Genomic DNA, 17,794 nt, shown 5'->3' on the forward strand with positions numbered 1-17,794 from the left:
TGCCCACACCACATCGACCAACCCACCACCCCACCTCCGTTCCTGGAGGCCAAAAATAGGCGATCGCTAACAACGGCCCTTGCCCGCCACAATCGTCTCTTGAAGGCGACACCCGGGGGAGGCGTCGTTCTCCTCCGCGCGACCGCGCAGACGGCGCCCGCGAGTGTTTTGCGGCACCCGCTGAGCGACTGCGCTGAAGAGCCGCCGACCCAAAACAACGCGGCAAAGGGGGCGAACAAGTTCGAATCCCAGCCGGGACGGGCGGACTTTGGCGCTCGAGACTTCGCGGGGGGGGGGCTCTGCATCATCGTCATCATCATCGTCATCATCAGCCTGGAGACGAACTCCAGCGGACGCCACGGTTGAGTCTCCGTGAGCCGACACCGGGGGATCACCGGTCTGGTGGGGGGGGCGGCGAGGGGGGGGGATTCTGGGGAAGCCATGTGATTGGTGGACCGGTGGGAAGGGGCGTGGCTTTGTGCAGGTGTGAGGGTGGGGGAGGGGCCATGGGGGGGTCCGCGCTGGTCACGTGGTTGGTCCTGGCGCTCGCAATCGGCCAAGCACCCAGTGGAGGTGAGTCTGGCTGCCCGCCTGATGATGCCCGTTGCGATTACTGGCGAAACGTCGAACTCAGATTGGAAATGTTGTGGATTTGCTCTCCAATACACAACCGGTGTGCTGTACTAATGACGAATTCGGCCTGTTCTGTTTACGTGACACACCTTACTAATTGGTTGTGTCGGGTGGTGGCGGGTTTAACGACACGTTTATTTCCGCGATCTAACCCAAGACAACCTGTGTTATGGACTTATGGACTGTGTTATGGATGATATTGGTCGCGAAAGTCTACGTGTTAAACTGAGTGAGTCTTCGTGCACCTAGTCTGGCACAGGCGCTCGGCGGCTGCTGTTGTCGTCTTCGTGAGCGGTGGCGCAGTTGTTAGCGCACTGCGCTGTGAAACCTGCGGGGCGCAAGAGTTCGATTCCCGCTCACGGCCACCACAATCGGTGGCGAATATCTGGGCCGGTCAGAGTCCTTTCGCCTGACTCGGGCTTAGATGATTACCCGGTGCGGTGTCGAAAGGACACGAGGAGACAAAGGCGGCCGCGCGTGTCGCTGGCCACCACACCGCCCTGTGTGCTTTACCGGCCTTAATAGGCGCTCGCAAACAGCGTTTGCCGCAACAGTCTGTTCAAGGCTACAAAGGTTCCTGGTTTTCTCCCCCACCCCCCTTTAGCTGAAAACCAAACCATGCAATGTCACTGGTATTGGGCCAAGACATCCCAATGCAAAAAGAACATCGCCTGCAAATGACAATTCCGCTCTTGCGTGTGATGGGCCCTGTGGCTGGGGAGATACATTCCAAATGTAGGGGTCTGCTGCTACTGCTGCTACTGCTGCTACTGCTGCTACGAGAGAGACTTTGTGTCGTATCGCTGTTCCTCCTCAGTTCAAGCAGCGCAGACTACCACAGGGGGTTTAAATGCCCCGCGGTGGCTATGAGATGTTAACTACCTCGCCTGGTATACAGGAGGTCGTGCGTTCGATCCCGACCCTGACACCTGCTGCTGTATATTTGGAGTTTGCGGTGTCTCCCTCCCCATGGTCGCGTGGATTTTTCTCAGGGTCCTCCGGGTTTTCCCTCCACATTTAGAAGCACGCGTTTAGACAATTTTTCTGCTTTACATTTCCACGTGATAAGCCACTTCATTGTGGCTTATCACATGGCCAGGTCGCTTCTTAAAAAGAGCTAAATAACTCAGTGGGTCTTACCTGATAAAATAAAATATATATGGTTTTAGTTTAGTTTATACGATCTATAGTGTGGGTTGCAGCGCCAAAGTCGCTCCACTGTGGCTTGTTTTTAATGCATCTCTATAAGTCGATATGCATCTCTCTGTGTCTTTATGTGGCTTTCTATTTACTCGATGTTTCATAGTTAGGGTTGCATGGCTACGGACGCACTGCTATGCATTAATATTGATGGTTCTGTCTCTCTTTGTATATCAGTGTGCCTCTGCGGGTCATCTATCTCCATGACTATCTATATCTCTGATTCTCTACTATCTCAATGGGTCTATTTGTATCTGTACTAGTCTATATATATATCTCTTTGGGCCTCTATGGGTCTCTGTATCTCTCCGTCTCTACGCGTCTCCATCTATCTGAGTCTCTGTGTGTCTCTGGGTTCACGACGTTGGTTTTATAGTTTGGGTTACATGGCCACAATCGCTCGAATTTTCTGTGACTTGTGTCTTGAATTTTCTTACTTGGGATCATGACGATGATCTGAACTGGTCCTGGGCCCACCTCTAGGTCGACTAGGCCTCAAATGAGTATCTGATGTGGTGTGTAAAGCATCGCCACCAGGGAGACAAAGGCGGTCAGGCCTGGTGCTGGCCACTCACCCGCCCGTGTGCCGTGCCCCGTGCCGGCCTTCATAGGTGCTGCTTGCTAACAGCACTTGCACCGACAGTATGTGAAGGTTATACGGGGGTTATTTGTCTTTGTGGTACTGGGGAGCGATAGCACTATGTTGCGCTACGAACCCAGCGATCCGAGTTCGATTCCCGCTCACTGCCAACACCGGTGACGATCCATCCCCTAGGTCGACTCAGCCTCAAATGAGTATTTGGTGCGGTGTGCAGTAAACATCAGCACTGCCATCCAGGTGCTATCTAACAGCACTTGCCCCAACAATTTGCTGAGGTTATACAGGAGATTCTTCTTCTTAAAAATAGAACAATTATATAATTGGCAATGTTCGGGCAACGGCCCTTTTTCATAACACATGCATGTGCTGTCGATATGTGATATGCTCTGAAGCAGGGTCATTGCCCGAAACGTCGCCTGAACGTCGCATGTTACACAAACACACACACGCACACATTTTATTTCAAGGGTTTAAAAAAAAATCTGCTACTTGTGAAAAAAAGATTGTGTAAATTTGGGACAAGAACTGCGAAGTCGCATTGCTTGGCACAGTGGGCATCTTCCTGCGTTGTGCATGAGTTGGTTGTGGTTGTTGTTGACTGGTTTTGCACCACTGCCAACGCAACAGCAGCAGCAGCGCCACCAAATCACGTGTGGCAAAATAGTTGATATCACTCACTGGAAAGGTGATGTACGGGCGCCACGGTGGCGAGATGTCAACTACCTCACCTGGTACACAGGGGGTCGTGGGTTCGATCCCGACTCTGACGCCTGCTGCTGTATATTTGGAGTTTGCGTGTTCTTTCTCGTGGTCGCGTGGATTTTTCTCCGGGTCCTCCAGTTTTTCTCTCTCCACATTTAGACACGTGCGTTTAGAGGCGTTTGGCTGCTCTCAATCGGCAGCGATAAATTCCCACGTGATAAACAACTTCGTTGGGGCTATCGTTTTTAATAGCCAGGTCGCTTCTGAAAAAAAGGACCGATATAACTAAGTGGAGTCTTACCTGGATAGATAAAAATAATAGTTTAGTTTTAATGCTTTGGCATACATTCCTAGAATGTCATCACCCAGATCCAGAAGAACGCTGCTACTGTGTGAACAGAGTGGGAACAACCGCGGACGTCCGGAAATGAACGCCTCCTCATTCCAGACCCAAAGCTCCCGCTCTTCCAACACACTGCTGCAACCGTCAACCACATCAGAACGTCTACTGGCTGATGCTGCAGCATCTCCCTAAAATGAAACATTCGACTGTATGCTAAACCCATAGAGATGCACGGAGATTTCGTGCCGCCCGACACAGCAGCAGTCTTCAACAATTGGACGTCTTTATTTCTCCCCCAGCACGAGACACACGCGGGTCTTCAAGGATTCACTTTACTCCAAGCGTCCCCCCATCACCTATCTCTTCCTCAAACCGCTTTCTCGATGGTTCCTTGACCCCCCCCCCCCCCCCCCCCCACTTTCACTCTCCAGCCATTCACCTTCCTCGCTTTCTCCAACGGATCCCAACCTGCCAATCATCCTCCGTTTCCCGCTCCTTCCATTTGTGTTTTTGTACCTCCAATCGCCCGCAATGTCCCCTTCCTCGAACCACTCCTCTTGCCAGGCCCCGTTAAGTACCAATCAGAGAGATGGGGGGGGGCGGCTTGTATTTTTTACTTCCAGATTATCTGTGTGCCGCGGTGGTTGTCCACCACGTCAAGCGAGCGATGCGACCTCCACAGAGATGTCCACAGGGGCTCGTGGCGACACGTTCACGACGAGCCAGAGTTGTGCAGATGTCGCTGGTCAACTCAAATTATGGACGAGGTCGTGCAGGCGCAGAGAGCACGCAGAGACGCATGGAGACTCGTGGAGATACTCGCAGATACGTTGAGGACAAACTGCAGTCGCGCGGCTGAGGCCATGCACTTCGAACTGCGGGAGCATGTTTGTCAGAATCATCTTGGAACTGGAATAATCCGATAAGCTAAGAAGCTCTTCGACACAAATGCACAGCAGGGGGCTGTGGCTCAGAGAGTCACGGCAGGTAATGTGGCTCAGATAGTCACGGCAGGGGGATGTGGCTCAGAGAGTCACGGCAAGGTCTCGGACTGGTACAGCCTCACGTCGGTGCCTCTGCTGTCACCCCCCTCGCGGCGTGGAAGCCTCAAATCCCTTTGCACATCCGCAACATCGAACGCACTCTGACGACTTTCAATAAAACGTCTTAAAGGCCTCTCTCTGTGTTGGGTTTCAGGGCTTTCGAGCAGCCCTGCCTGAGCCTGACTCCCGCGCCTGTGAGTTGTTGACTTGTCTGCAAAAAATTTGCGCGTTATAAATGGCATCATTATTATTATTACAAACAGAATACGAAAACTGTTAGGAGTGCAAAGTGGAGGAAATATAAGCAGGTCACGAACTATATAAATATAGCCAGCGGTAGCAGCATCACGGCGGCTAGGAGATGTTAACGACCTCGCCTCGTACATCGGAGGTTGTGGGTTCGATCCTGACCCTGACGCCTGCTGTATATTTGGAGTTTGCGTCTCTTTCTCTCTCTCTTGTCATCATCATCACGGTGGCGAGGAGATGTTAACTACCTCGCCTGGATATACATGAGGTTGTGGGTTCGATCCCGACCCTGACGTCTGCTGTACATTTGAAGTTTGCGTGTCTCTCTCTCCGTGGTTGTGCGGATTTTTCTCCGGGTCCTCCAGTTTTTCCCCTCCACATTTTTGAAGAACGCGTTGAGAGTATGTGGCTACTGCTGTACATTTCCACGTGATAAGCCACTTCGTTGAGCTATCATTTGTGGTCAAAGTGGCTTCTGCAAAAGAGCTGCATCGTAGCTCAGCGGACCTTACCCGGTAAAAGAAAAAAAACGGGTTTAGTCTTTTATTTTAGTACTGGCATTTAGCTCCTACGCCTAATTACACTATCGCACGAAGTTAATATTCTTCGGCATCTCGGTAGAAGGTTTCATTGGGCCGAATGCGCCACCGAGACCATAAATTCAACTACCCATTAACGTCTCGCCGGCTATGATTGTGTCATGTCACTGAGAGGGAGGGTTGCCACCCGTCCTCGTGGAGCCGGGACGATCCGGCATCCGGCTTGTTGCCGGGGTCTGGGCGCCAAGTGGCGCTGAGTTGCGTTGAACTTTGTTGGAGTTTAGTTCACCGTCGTAATGACGGACCGAGCGCTGACTGAGAACGAGTTTGGTCTACAATAGAAAAGGTCGCCACCCTTCCACTTCTTCACACACACACGATCACGCACCCACTCATTCTTTCATCTGTCCAGTAACTCACACACCCACCCACTCACCCACGCACTCGTTCACTCATTTGCCCAGTCACTCAGTAACTCACCCACCCACGCATTCATTAATTTGCCCAGTCACTCAGAAACTCACCCACTCGCTCACCCACCCAGTCATTCATTAATTTGCCAATTCACTCAGTAACTCACACATCAATCTACTCACCCATTCATTAATTTGCCAAGTCACTCATTAACTCACTCACTTAACCACTCACTCATCCACTCACCCACTCGTACACCCACTGGGGTTGCAACCTGTCTGGGTTTGACCATAACATTATTACAAATCATTTGGTGATTCTGCAGCTGGTGGGCAGTGCTAAAACGAGCACAATTGTATTTATAAATATTAACAAAAATATAATCACAGTTATTAATAACAATACTGTGGCCGTAGAAACAAACACAAATCAATATATAATATGTGACGTTTCAGGCAATCATCCTTCTTCACAGCATATATATAGAGGCCAGATATAATTTGTATCCGGGCTTGAAACCTGTGTGGAAAAAGTGGCAACTGAATGAAATAAACGGCGCGATCCGACTTGGTGAATTGTGGCATGCACAGGCAGCCAAGACTGCTCAACCCCATCCCCCCCATCCCCCTTCCCGTCACCTCCTCCCTCTCTTCCACTGCCCCCACCCCTCCACCGGACCCCTTCAATGGGCATCGCTCATTAAAATATCTCGGTGGTTTAATGAAGCAAGGGAGCGAGCGCGCGTTAATGAGGGATGAGGGAGAGGGGTCGGACAAAGGGATGGGTTCACAGGCACACACACACACACGTGTTTGTACACACACGTGAACACACATACACATGAACACACATACACGTGTTTGTACACACAAATGAACACACACACACATGAACACACACGCATGAACACACACATGAACACACACACACATGAACACACACATGAACACACACACACATGAATACACACACACACACATGAATACATACACACACATGAATACACACACACACATGAATACACACACACATGAACACACAGATACAGACAAAGATCACGCCCCGCCTCCCGTGTCGCCTTCACAGACTGTTGGGGCAAGCGCTGTTAGAGAATAGCAGCAGCGCCTATGAAAGCCGGCTGGATGGCACGCAGAGAGTGTGACGGTGGCCAGCACCACGCCCGGCCGCCTTTGTTTCCCCTCCCCACCCAGGTGCCGAGTCGAACCTACGGGAGGCCCAGGGACCGTTGAGATAATTCCGTCGGCGACGCTGGGCGTGAGCGTCGGGTATCGAACTCGGGGTCGCGCGGGTTTGCAGTGCGGTGCGCTAACCACTGCGCCACCGCTCCTCTACAGATACACTTACATACTCGTGCACACACAAAGACACATGGGGACACTCATACATACACAGCAGGTACACAAACAATTCCACACAGACACACTGACACACACACATATATATACACTCTCTCGTGTTTACTGTACATAGATGTGCATGCTCATGAATAAATCCAATCATAACACTCTCATACATACACAAGCGTGTAAAGATACCTGCCCGTACAGCCAGACAGCCGGGCTGCAAGTGCTGTTAGCAAGCGCCTATTAAATTAGGCCGGCTGAGCGCACGGCTCTCTGCAGTGGTCCGTTCCAGCACCACGCCCGGCCACCTTTGTCTCTCCTCGCTGCCGATATTTTAGACATCGGCCAGGTGGCGCCGAGGAGGGGTGGGTGAGTGAGTGGGTGGGTGAGTGAGTGAGTGGGTGAGTGGGTGAGTGAGTGGGTGAGTGAGTGGATGGGTGAATGAGTGGATGGGTGAATGAGTGGATGGGTGAATGAGTGGGTGAGTGAGTGAGTGGGTGGGTGAGTGGGTGGGTGAGTGGGTGGCTGAGTGGATGGGTGGGTGAGTGGGTGAGTGAGTGAGTGGGTGAGTGGATGGGTGAATGAGTGAGTGGGTGAGTGAGTGGATGGGTGAGTGGATGAGTGAGTGAGTGGGTGGTTGAGTGGGTGGATGGGTGAGTGAGTGGGTGAGTGGGTGGATGAGTGGGTGGGTAGAAGAATGCATGTACGCATTCTTTAAGCTTCCACGCCGGAAGATCGACTCGCCGTGCTGGGCGACCCACTGAATGTCCGTCGTGGCCGTGGCGTGTTAACCCCACGACAGCTCCAGTCAGCTGCTTTGCGTGTGTCGGGGGGAGGGTAAGATTTATTTATAATTAATTTATTTCTAGGAAATGTATGTACGGTTCGACAAAAAACAGGTAGCCGGTTTAAAACCGGTTTAAGTTAACGGTTCATTGGCGCTTAAATAAAAGGTGTTAACAACACGAACGCACATTGGCATGCAACAATATACACGCCACTCACACACACGCACACGCATACCATTATCACACACACACGCACACGTGCATTTATCTGTGCACTAATAATCAGCTGTCAAGCACTCAACACAATCACACGGGCAAGAATCATTATGTGACACACACACACACCACTCACACAACACTCACACAACACTCACACACCACTCACACATGACACACACCGCTCACTCACCACTCACTCACCACTCACACACCACTCACACACCACTCACACACCACTCACACACCACTCACACATCACTCACACATCACTCACACACCACACACACATTCCACTCACTCACCACTCACACACCACTCACACACCACTCACTCACCACTCATACACCACTAACTCACCACTCACACACCACTCACACACCACTCGCACCCCACTCACACCCCACTAACACATCACACTCACCACTCACACAGCACTCACACACCACTCACACATCCCACACACCAATCACACACCACTCACACAACACTCACACACCACTCATAGATCACGGACACATCCCACACACCACTCACACATCACTCACATACCACTCACACACCACCCACATACCACTCACACACCACTCACACACCACTCACACATTCCACACACCACTCACTCACCACTCACGCATCACACCCACCGCTCACACACCACTCACACATCATACTCCCCACTCAAACATCACACACACTACTCACACATCACACTCACCACTCACACATCACACATCCTGCTGTAACATCTCCAGTTTCCTCAGCTTCCCACTCCCAGCCCCGCTCACTTTCTCCTCCCCCCCCCCCGGCATTTTGTTCTTGCTCCCTCGCTCCTCATTCCCTCTCGTGAGCAGCACTACACTCCCCCCCCCCCTCTCTATCTCTCTCCTCCCTGGCTCCCTCGCTCCTCATTCCCTCTAGTGAGCAGCACTACACTCCCCCCCCCCTCTCTATCTCTCTCCTCCCTGGCTCCCTCGCTCCTCATTCCCTCTAGTGAGCAGCACTACACTCCCCCCCCTCTCTATCTCTCCTCCCTGGCTCCCCCCCCCCCTCTCTTACCTCTATGGCCTCTTGTTACAGAAGCCCTTTTGCCCACTTCAGCAATTGTTTCTTGCTGTGGTTGTCCCACCTGATGACGGACGCTTGTGTTGCGCCAGAAACGTCGTGATTTAATTTATTTCATTTTATACCTACGTGACTTTACCGAAAGAACCAAAGAGTATACATAGTTTAGTTTTCATTAAGTGTCTACTCGGAGCTTCTTGGATTGTCTCTTTTATTCATTAAATGGAGCATCTCTTGTCACTGTCCAGCAATAGTCTGCAAGCATTGATGGGCTCCATTTCCACAGATAGCTTTTTTCATTGTTACAATGTCCTGGTGACATCGCTCGCCATGCTCGTTGCTCACTGCTCCGCAGTTCGGTGGGAAAAAATCTAGTTTAGAGTGCAAAAAATGTGTCTTTAGTGACATGTTGCAACCAAGGCTTTTGTATGCCTTGAGGAGGTTTTCCACCAACTCCCTGTAGTTGTCTGCCTTGTTGTTTCCGAGAAAATGTGTTGCCACTAACTGGAAGGCTTTTCATGCCGTCATTTCCTTGCCACGTAGTCCACTGTCAAATGCATTATCTCGAAGAAGTTCATAATAGAGGTGTTTGTGTTAGATCGCGTAAATATATAAATGTGTCAAAGGGCTCGCATAATCCCCATGCATAATGCACATGCATAATGTACGTTGCCTCAGTAATCTCCCCCCTCCCATCATTGTGCAAGAGCGCAGAAGGGTGGTCAACACATCTTCGCCTCTATATAAGGAACGAAACAGTAAGACTTCTCCACAAATCTGGCTGTCGCCTGATGAAGCTAGTTGTAATTACTGGCGAAACGTCGTACTCAAATTGTAAATGTTGTGGCTTGGCTCTCCAACACACCGGTGTGCTGTACTAGTGACGAATTGGCCACGTTCCGTTTACGTGACAACCCTTACTAGTTGGCTGTGTCGGGTGGTGGCTGGTTTTAACACCACATTTATATATTTACGCAATCTAACCCAAAAACCTCTTATGGATGATATGGGTCACGAAAGCCTACGTGTTAAACTCGAAGGTCGCAAATCTGAGGGCCAACAAAGACACCTTTCTTTATGTTAGCTTCACTTAACCTTGGACATTTTTCACGGAGGTACTTGAAAGCTGCTTGTGTTTTGTTCATGGCTTTGACAAGTTCTTCATCAGACCCAGGATCCATACTCTTTGGTTCTTTCGGTAAAGTCACGTAGGTAAAAATAAAAATAAATAAAAGTCAATTAAATCACGATGTTTCGATTGCAACACAAGCAATCATCATCAGCTGTGAAAATCACAGCTAGAAAATGTTTACTAAAGTGGGAGAAATGCCGGGGCTAAGGAGTTTATATATAAGTGTGGACTGGGACCGGAGACTGTGGGGGGGGGGGGAGTGGGCGGGGCTAGAAGTGAGAGGTTGAGGGAGCTGGAGATGCGCGGGGGGGGGGGGCGACAGAGCGACGACTGCAGTTACAGCCGATATTGGCGCCCAAAGCAAAATAGCAGCACTCTTAAACGCTGGGGATGCAATTGACTTGGTAAAATAGACTAGTATCCACTAAAAAAGTTGGGACAATTATGCGCAGTTAAATATGTTTTACCTGGTTAATAACATCTTTCCAATGATTGCTCAATTTGTATCCATCTTCACGGTTGAAGTTGTGTCTATGTATGTATATTTGGATAGCTTCATGAACAAACCTTTGATAGTAGCCAGACGGTTTGCAGAGCACCTTGGTCTCGGAAAAAATAATATCATGAGAGCCCACAGCGTTTAAACAATGATCAGTAACGGCGGAAGAATTAGTTCTGCCGTGTTTCAAATCCGCCTTGTGCTCGGGGATACGGTCAGAGACATGACGTTTCGTTTCCCCAATGTAACAATCACCACAGATGCAACTTAGTTTTGTAGACTCCAGGGTATTGAAAGTCAGGAATGACATCCTTCACAGATGGGATTAGATCACGGATTTTATGTACTGTACTGAATCGGACCTGGATCTTGTGTTTGTTTAAGATTTTGGCAATCTTTTTGGTAACGCCTGCTATGTATGGTAACGTGATGGTTTTGATCGGCGTCTCAGGGGGTTGTTTCTCCATGGTTGGAGAAACCGCTTTGCGGATAATGCCGTCCGAGTATCCATTCATCTTAAGGGCCTGGTATACAGTGAGGGAAAAAAGTATTTGATCCCCTGCTGATTTTGTACGTTTGCCCACTGACAAAGAAATTATCAGTCTAAAATTTTAATGGTAGGTTTATTTGAACAGTGAGAGACAGAATAACAACAACAAAATCCAGAAAAAGGCATGTCAAAAATGTTTTAAATTGATTTGCATTTTAATGAAGGAAATAAGTATTTGACCCCCTCAATCAGAAAGATTTCTGGCTCCCAGGTATATTTTATACAGGTGTAATAAAAGGACTCAGACACTTCTTACTGACTCCGTGTCCTTTATTTGGGGTTCGCGTTCTCCTTCCCACACGGCACTCCTCCTGAGACTCTCTCCCTGGCAGCCCCACATCTGCCTTCGCTCCCGTAGCCTTCCACGCTCCTGCAGCTCCGCTGCAGGCTCTTGGTGCAGCCCTCCGGCTGCCCCCACAGCAGCTCCATCGCTGCTCCCTGTTCCTCCGTGCGTGGCGATCTCGCCACCTCCCAAGTTAGCCCTTCGTGGCCTCTATGGCTACCTCGCCATCTCCAACCTCAATCCTCCATTCTCTCTTCCACCCCGCTGGCTGGCACCGTCATGAGCCCCTCAGCCACCAGGCTGAGGCACGGCGACCACCCAACGTGTTCACCACCCTTCACTCCCCCGACTGACCCAGATAGCTTCCTGTCTCCCCGCTATAACTTCTCCCCCACGTCACCCTGACTCCTCCCTCTCGGATCGTCATATCCGCCCCGCCCATTTACGCCCGCATTACACTACCCTCCCCCGTAGAGAAAATCCCAGCCGTCCTCGGCTGAAACAGAACAAAATAATGCGGGCGAAGGCATCACAATCAGGAGTCCCCCAGACACAACGGAGATTATAACAACAACAACACAAGCAACGAAAGGGGAGGTATCAGGAACTGGAACAGAACACCGGCCTGTCCTCTGCACAACAACAACAAGAATAAGAATGGCACAATGAACAACAACGGCAACTGACACGCAAGAACGGCCAACGCGCACAACCCAGAATGTGATGTTTTAGTGCGTGTCCATGTTGCAGTTCCATCCGCTCGGCTCAAGTCCAACGTCAAAGAGCAAGTGGTAGAGCAGAATGACGAACGGCGCTCAATTGCTCCTTCAAGTCCTCATCCAGCTAGCACACCAGGTAACACCCAGTGCGACGGGAGCTGAAGAATCTGTGACGAGAAGGAGAATCCAATCCCCTGAGGCACAGCACAACAACGCACATCCGCATGTCGTACACGACAGCCACCCGGCCCCAGGGTAGTGGAGATGATGTAAATCCGGCCCGCTTAAAAAAAACTCCCCATAAATACCCAAAATAAACGCAATGGATGCCCCAGTATTTACATTTTAACAACAATATTATTTACACGTAACAACAACAACAACAAAATTTCCTGCTCTTGCCCACCAGCAGTCCTCCCTTGAGGACCAGCACAGACATCGCACGTACACAGCATGTACCCACGGTCACTCTCAGCAACCCAACAAAACACCTAATCACACACCCTCGCGTGGAGAGAGCCACGCTCCCCAGCGGTAACGTTTAACTCGCCCTAACCCCCACCGTGGTCGTCAACCCACAGCAACATCCACTGACCATACTCTCAGCTAGTGCAATTTCGGGGATGAGCAGCAACTCGGCCATGCTCCTCCCTTACTATCCCATCAGAGATGGACACACACCAGCCTCGTATAGTCCGATGCTTTATAGCCCAGGGAAGGTTCATCCCCCAGCAATGCCAGACCCCCTGTACTCCCCCCACGGGGCAATGTTCTCTTATAGAGACAATAACACCCTAACCCAGATCCCGTGAGCCCCCGGCACACCAGGTTCAGTCTGCCACCGCACAACTGAACCATGACTCCCCGAGCCATATGAGCACATGGCCCATTAGTTTAAGACATACCACGGAGGTTTCGCCTCCGGGCTGTCAGGTCAGCCATCAGCCATAGGCCGATGTGACCACAACTCGTGCATCACCCAATCAACAATGGCAGGCATAACAGATGGAATATTTGCCCCACCCCGGTTTTTCCCGCGCGCTCAAAATGGCGTCCCCCTTCGCCCAGCGCGTTCGCGCAATCTCTCGCGCGCACTCAAAATGGCGGCCCTTTCCGCAAAGCGCATCGTCGCCATACCCCGCGTGCGCGCAAAATGGCGGCCCAACGTGCGAACACGTGGCCAGAAAATGGCGGCCCAACGTGCGAACACGTGGCCAGTTTTCTCCATTCGTGCACCCCAGCTTCCCTATGCTGGGGGTCACAAAATGCATCCCCCGTCTTATTGTAACAACCCCAACAACGATAGACGCACAGCCCCAGCTTGCTGCGCGCAGCAGTCATATCGGGGAATTTTTAACCAATATTTTACCAACCACATTAGTTACACAACCCAACTCGCAAAGCAACTCGTGGCTGCATGCAATCAACCAATACACGACGCCACTTGGCGCCCATTTACGATCCCATTAGCATTAACATCTAAGCCACCCACAACGGCGTCATCGCGCACTCTCATTTTCAAAAAGCTCAATTACCCCTATAATATACACGCAATCTCGTGTGCACAACACCCATACAACCAAATTTTTGGGTCCCCCTCCAATTTGTTACCAATTTCCAACAAGTACGCACAATATAATAACAATCTCAATTCCAATAGTCAACCACTGCATCGCACCCCATAACCATACAGAACGGTATAACAGCACATGCAATCAGCATATCGCGATCACACGCGTACATTTAAGCACAATAGCAAGCAGATCTGCAGGCAACCAACACACCATTAATCCTGTCGTAACTTTGCAGCAACAACACAATTATTCTCTCTCTTGCAACAATCGCATCGCACACAGCACCTCGCAGCACAATACACCAAAAAAAAATATATATTTTTTTTCAATTAAGCCCATCACACAAGGTAACCCACAAATAATACAGCGCAAGATACCCGACGCTCCCAAGTTAATAATTAACTTCACCATCAAGATAACAACTCCACGCAGCAGCGCACACACACAATTTGACACTCAGCAAATACAGCAGACTCTCCGTCCATTCTCAACACACGCACACACTTATATTGACACCAAGCAACAAGCAGATAGCGCGTTCATCGTTATTACACACATATACACACAGTCCGAACCGCGCTCCGCACAATCGAGTCATAAGAGAAAACCAAAATAGCCCCCCGGCCCTCGAAAGATGAGTGAGGTGTGTGTTAAGGCCGGGTGCGTATCGTTATGACTCGCCCGGGGCTGCAGCAAGAAGAGGACGGCAGGGTGGCAACTTGAGACGCCTCGCAGAACTCGTTCGGCGACTTGACGGCTCCGTTGTCACGCACCCGAGCCAGGACGGGAAGCTCCCGCCCCAGCAGCTGCAGCATCGGCGTCTTCTCCTCGCAGCACCCCCTCGAAAACCAGCAGCTCACAGCAGGCTGCTCACCCCGCGGCACCTCCAGATGGCAGCGCAAGGCTGCCTCTCCGCCGCGATGTTGAAGATGGCGGCGTCCTCCCGCCGCGGTGAAGACAAGATGGCGTCTTCGTGCCACGTGGCAATGGCGCTGGCAGCGCAGGAAAGGCAGAGGCCTGCGGATCACCACCGGGCCTCCCCGACGTCGTCCTCGGCGTGGTGAACTCACACAGTTGCGCCAGCACGATTTTCAAGGTCCCCATCTGCATCGCCATCTGTCTCCATCGTAAGTTGGCGTCCTCCGGCACAGACAGGTCCACCGACGCGGCGACACCTTGCTCACCCGGACCCGTACTCGTTCCAGAACGGATCTCCTCTTCCATCGCAGGCAGGTCCACCGTCTGAGGAAGGTCGTCGTCGTCGGATGATGTAGCAGGAATATTCTTTTTTTTCTTCTTTCTCTCAGTTGTTTTGAGATGCCGTTTCACTTCTGACACCAGTGTAATAAAAGGACTCAGACACTTCTTACTGACTCCGTGTCCTTTATTTGGGGTTCGCGTTCTCCTTCCCACACGGCACTCCTCCTGAGACTCTCTCCCTGGCAGCCCCACATCTGCCTTCGCTCCCGTAGCCTTCCACGCTCCTGCAGCTCCGCTGCAGGCTCTTGGTGCAGCCCTCCGGCTGCCCCCACAGCAGCTCCATCGCTGCTCCCTGTTCCTCCGTGCGTGGCGATCTCGCCACCTCCCAAGTTAGCCCTTCGTGGCCTCTATGGCTACCTCGCCATCTCCAACCTCAATCCTCCATTCTCTCTTCCACCCCGCTGGCTGGCACCGTCATGAGCCCCTCAGCCACCAGGCTGAGGCACGGCGACCACCCAACGTGTTCACCACCCTTCACTCCCCCGACTGACCCAGATAGCTTCCTGTCTCCCCGCTATAACTTCTCCCCCACGTCACCCTGACTCCTCCCTCTCGGATCGTCATATCCGCCCCGCCCATTTACGCCCGCATTACACAGGTAATGAGCTGAGATTAGGAGCACACTCTTAAAGGGAGTGCTCCTAATCTCAGCTTAGTTCACTGGCTAGGTGGTGTTGGTCAGCAATGCAGTGGGCCTTATGATGCAGTGGGCCTTATGATGCAGTGTTTTGATGAGGGAATTCTTCTGTGCTGGATGGTGGTGGGATTCAGGTTTCAGATAGGAATATGTGTGGGTAGCTTTCCTGTAGACAGTGTCCCAAAGAGCCATCAGGTTTCTTCTCAAACAAAACATCCAGAAATGGTAGCTTACCATCCGTCTCCACTTCCATGGTGACTTTAATGGATTGGTGTATGGAATGGATGTGATTGTGGAATTAGTTCTGTGCTGGTAGGCCATGCGGCCAAATGACGAAAGTGTCATCCACATATCTCTTCCACAATGAAGGACGTAGGGTGGATGTCTGGATGGCATCTGTTTCAAATTTCTCCATGAAAACATTCGCTATTGTTTTTTTCCAAGACCAAGGCGCTTTGCAAACCTTCAGGCTACTATCAAAGGTTTGTCCATGAAGCCATCCAGATATATAAACATAGACATAATTTCAACCGAGAAGATGGATACAAATTGAGCAATCATTGGAAGGATGTTATTAAACAGGTAAAACCTTAACTGCTTCATAGTTTGCCTTCATATCCGCATCTCCAGTTTCTTCAGCCTCCTACCCCACAGCCTGGCTCACTTCCCAGCCCCGACATTTTGCCGTACTCGTTGTTGGAGCTTGTACTTCTCCACTCCCCCTACCCACACCCCCACCCTCCCTGTCTCTCCTCCCTGGCTCCTCCCCCCCTTCTCTTACTTATATAGCCTCTTGTTATAAGCAGCCCCTTTTGCCCACTTCAGCAATTGTTTCTTGCTGTGGTTGTCCCACCTGATGACGGGCACTTGTGTTGCACCCAAAACGTCGTGATTTAATTTATTTCATTTTATACCTACGTGACTACCGAAAGAACCAAAGAGTATGGATTCCTGCAGTCACGAAAACTTCAATAATTGTGGTTATACTGTGCTTTTGTGATGCAAAAGTCACTTCACCACAAACATAGCAGAAGGTATCTGCTTTGTTCACAGAAGTATGAGGTATGTCTGCTCACTTTGGTGAAGCAGAAATGTGTCCTGTTGCTAAATCAAACACTGACAAAAAAAGAGCACGACACTGCCTGATTTCTAGAGCTGATATAGGGCAATTTGTTCAGCAGAGGGATGTAAGCCTAGTTATGATTGCATCATCCATGACTTCTAGGAATAACATGACGCAATTCATTTCATGTATGGTGCAATACCAGGTTCAGATTGCATCATTCATTGTTTTGCTCAAAAAGCAAATACTGTCCAAACCCTGTCATAAATGGATTCATAGATCCAGTCAAAGATGTATTTTAGTAATTTCTGGTTTAAATTGAGATCCCTTCCTTTTATAACTCACTTATCTTCCACCATTCCCAAGTCAAGGGTCGTAAATATTGACCCAGTAGCATATCTTGAAAACTAGAGGCAATCAACAATTTTAAGCATCATTTTCATTCTCAGTGACCGGGAATTAGTGAAGTTGGACTACATTTATTTCGGAAGCATTTTGGCTGTAAACCAGTGTAATCAGTCACCGGTGTTGGCCTTGTGTGGGAATCTAACTCGGGTCGCCGGGTTCGTAGCGTCTGCGCGGTAACCGCTGCACCACCGCTCCTTAAACAAACACACACACAACGCAGCGGCAGTGGCACATTCACTCGCTTGGTCGTCGTGCGCACACTCACATACTGGGAACCACTCATCCATATATTCATAGACATTTACACAAAGATCACCCCCCCCCCACATCCCGCTTGGAGATTCATTAAAACCGTTGGGGCCAAGTTGCTGTTCGCAAGCACCAATTGAGGCCGGGAAAAAGGGCGTATGCAGGGGAGGGGGGGGGCAGTGGGGAGAGCACTACGCCCGGCCGCCTTTGTCTCCCCCGGTGCTGATATACCCACGCCGCGCACCAAAGGAGTCGATCCCGAG

At 50.6% G+C, this 17,794-nt stretch overlaps 1 protein-coding gene across 2 annotated transcripts in view; it reads left to right on the top strand.

The window, feature by feature from the left end:
- Positions 1-214: 214 nt before the first annotated feature.
- IGSF21 (immunoglobin superfamily member 21) overlaps positions 215-17,794 on the top strand; it is a 109,398-nt gene continuing 91,818 nt past the window's right edge. The window contains exon 1 of one of the 2 annotated variants that reach the window (XM_061567907.1): positions 215-573. In XM_061567907.1, the coding sequence (XP_061423891.1) occupies positions 507-573 (67 nt within the window). In that variant the 5' untranslated portion in view covers positions 215-506. The remainder of the gene's footprint in view (positions 574-17,794) is intronic. The other variant, XM_061567906.1, reaches the window with a different exon arrangement.

The sequence above is a fragment of the Lethenteron reissneri genome, chromosome 40, assembly GCF_015708825.2.
Source record: "Lethenteron reissneri isolate LAM-NWPU_2019-01 chromosome 40, ASM1570882v1, whole genome shotgun sequence".
NCBI lineage: Eukaryota > Metazoa > Chordata > Hyperoartia > Petromyzontiformes > Petromyzontidae > Lethenteron > Lethenteron reissneri.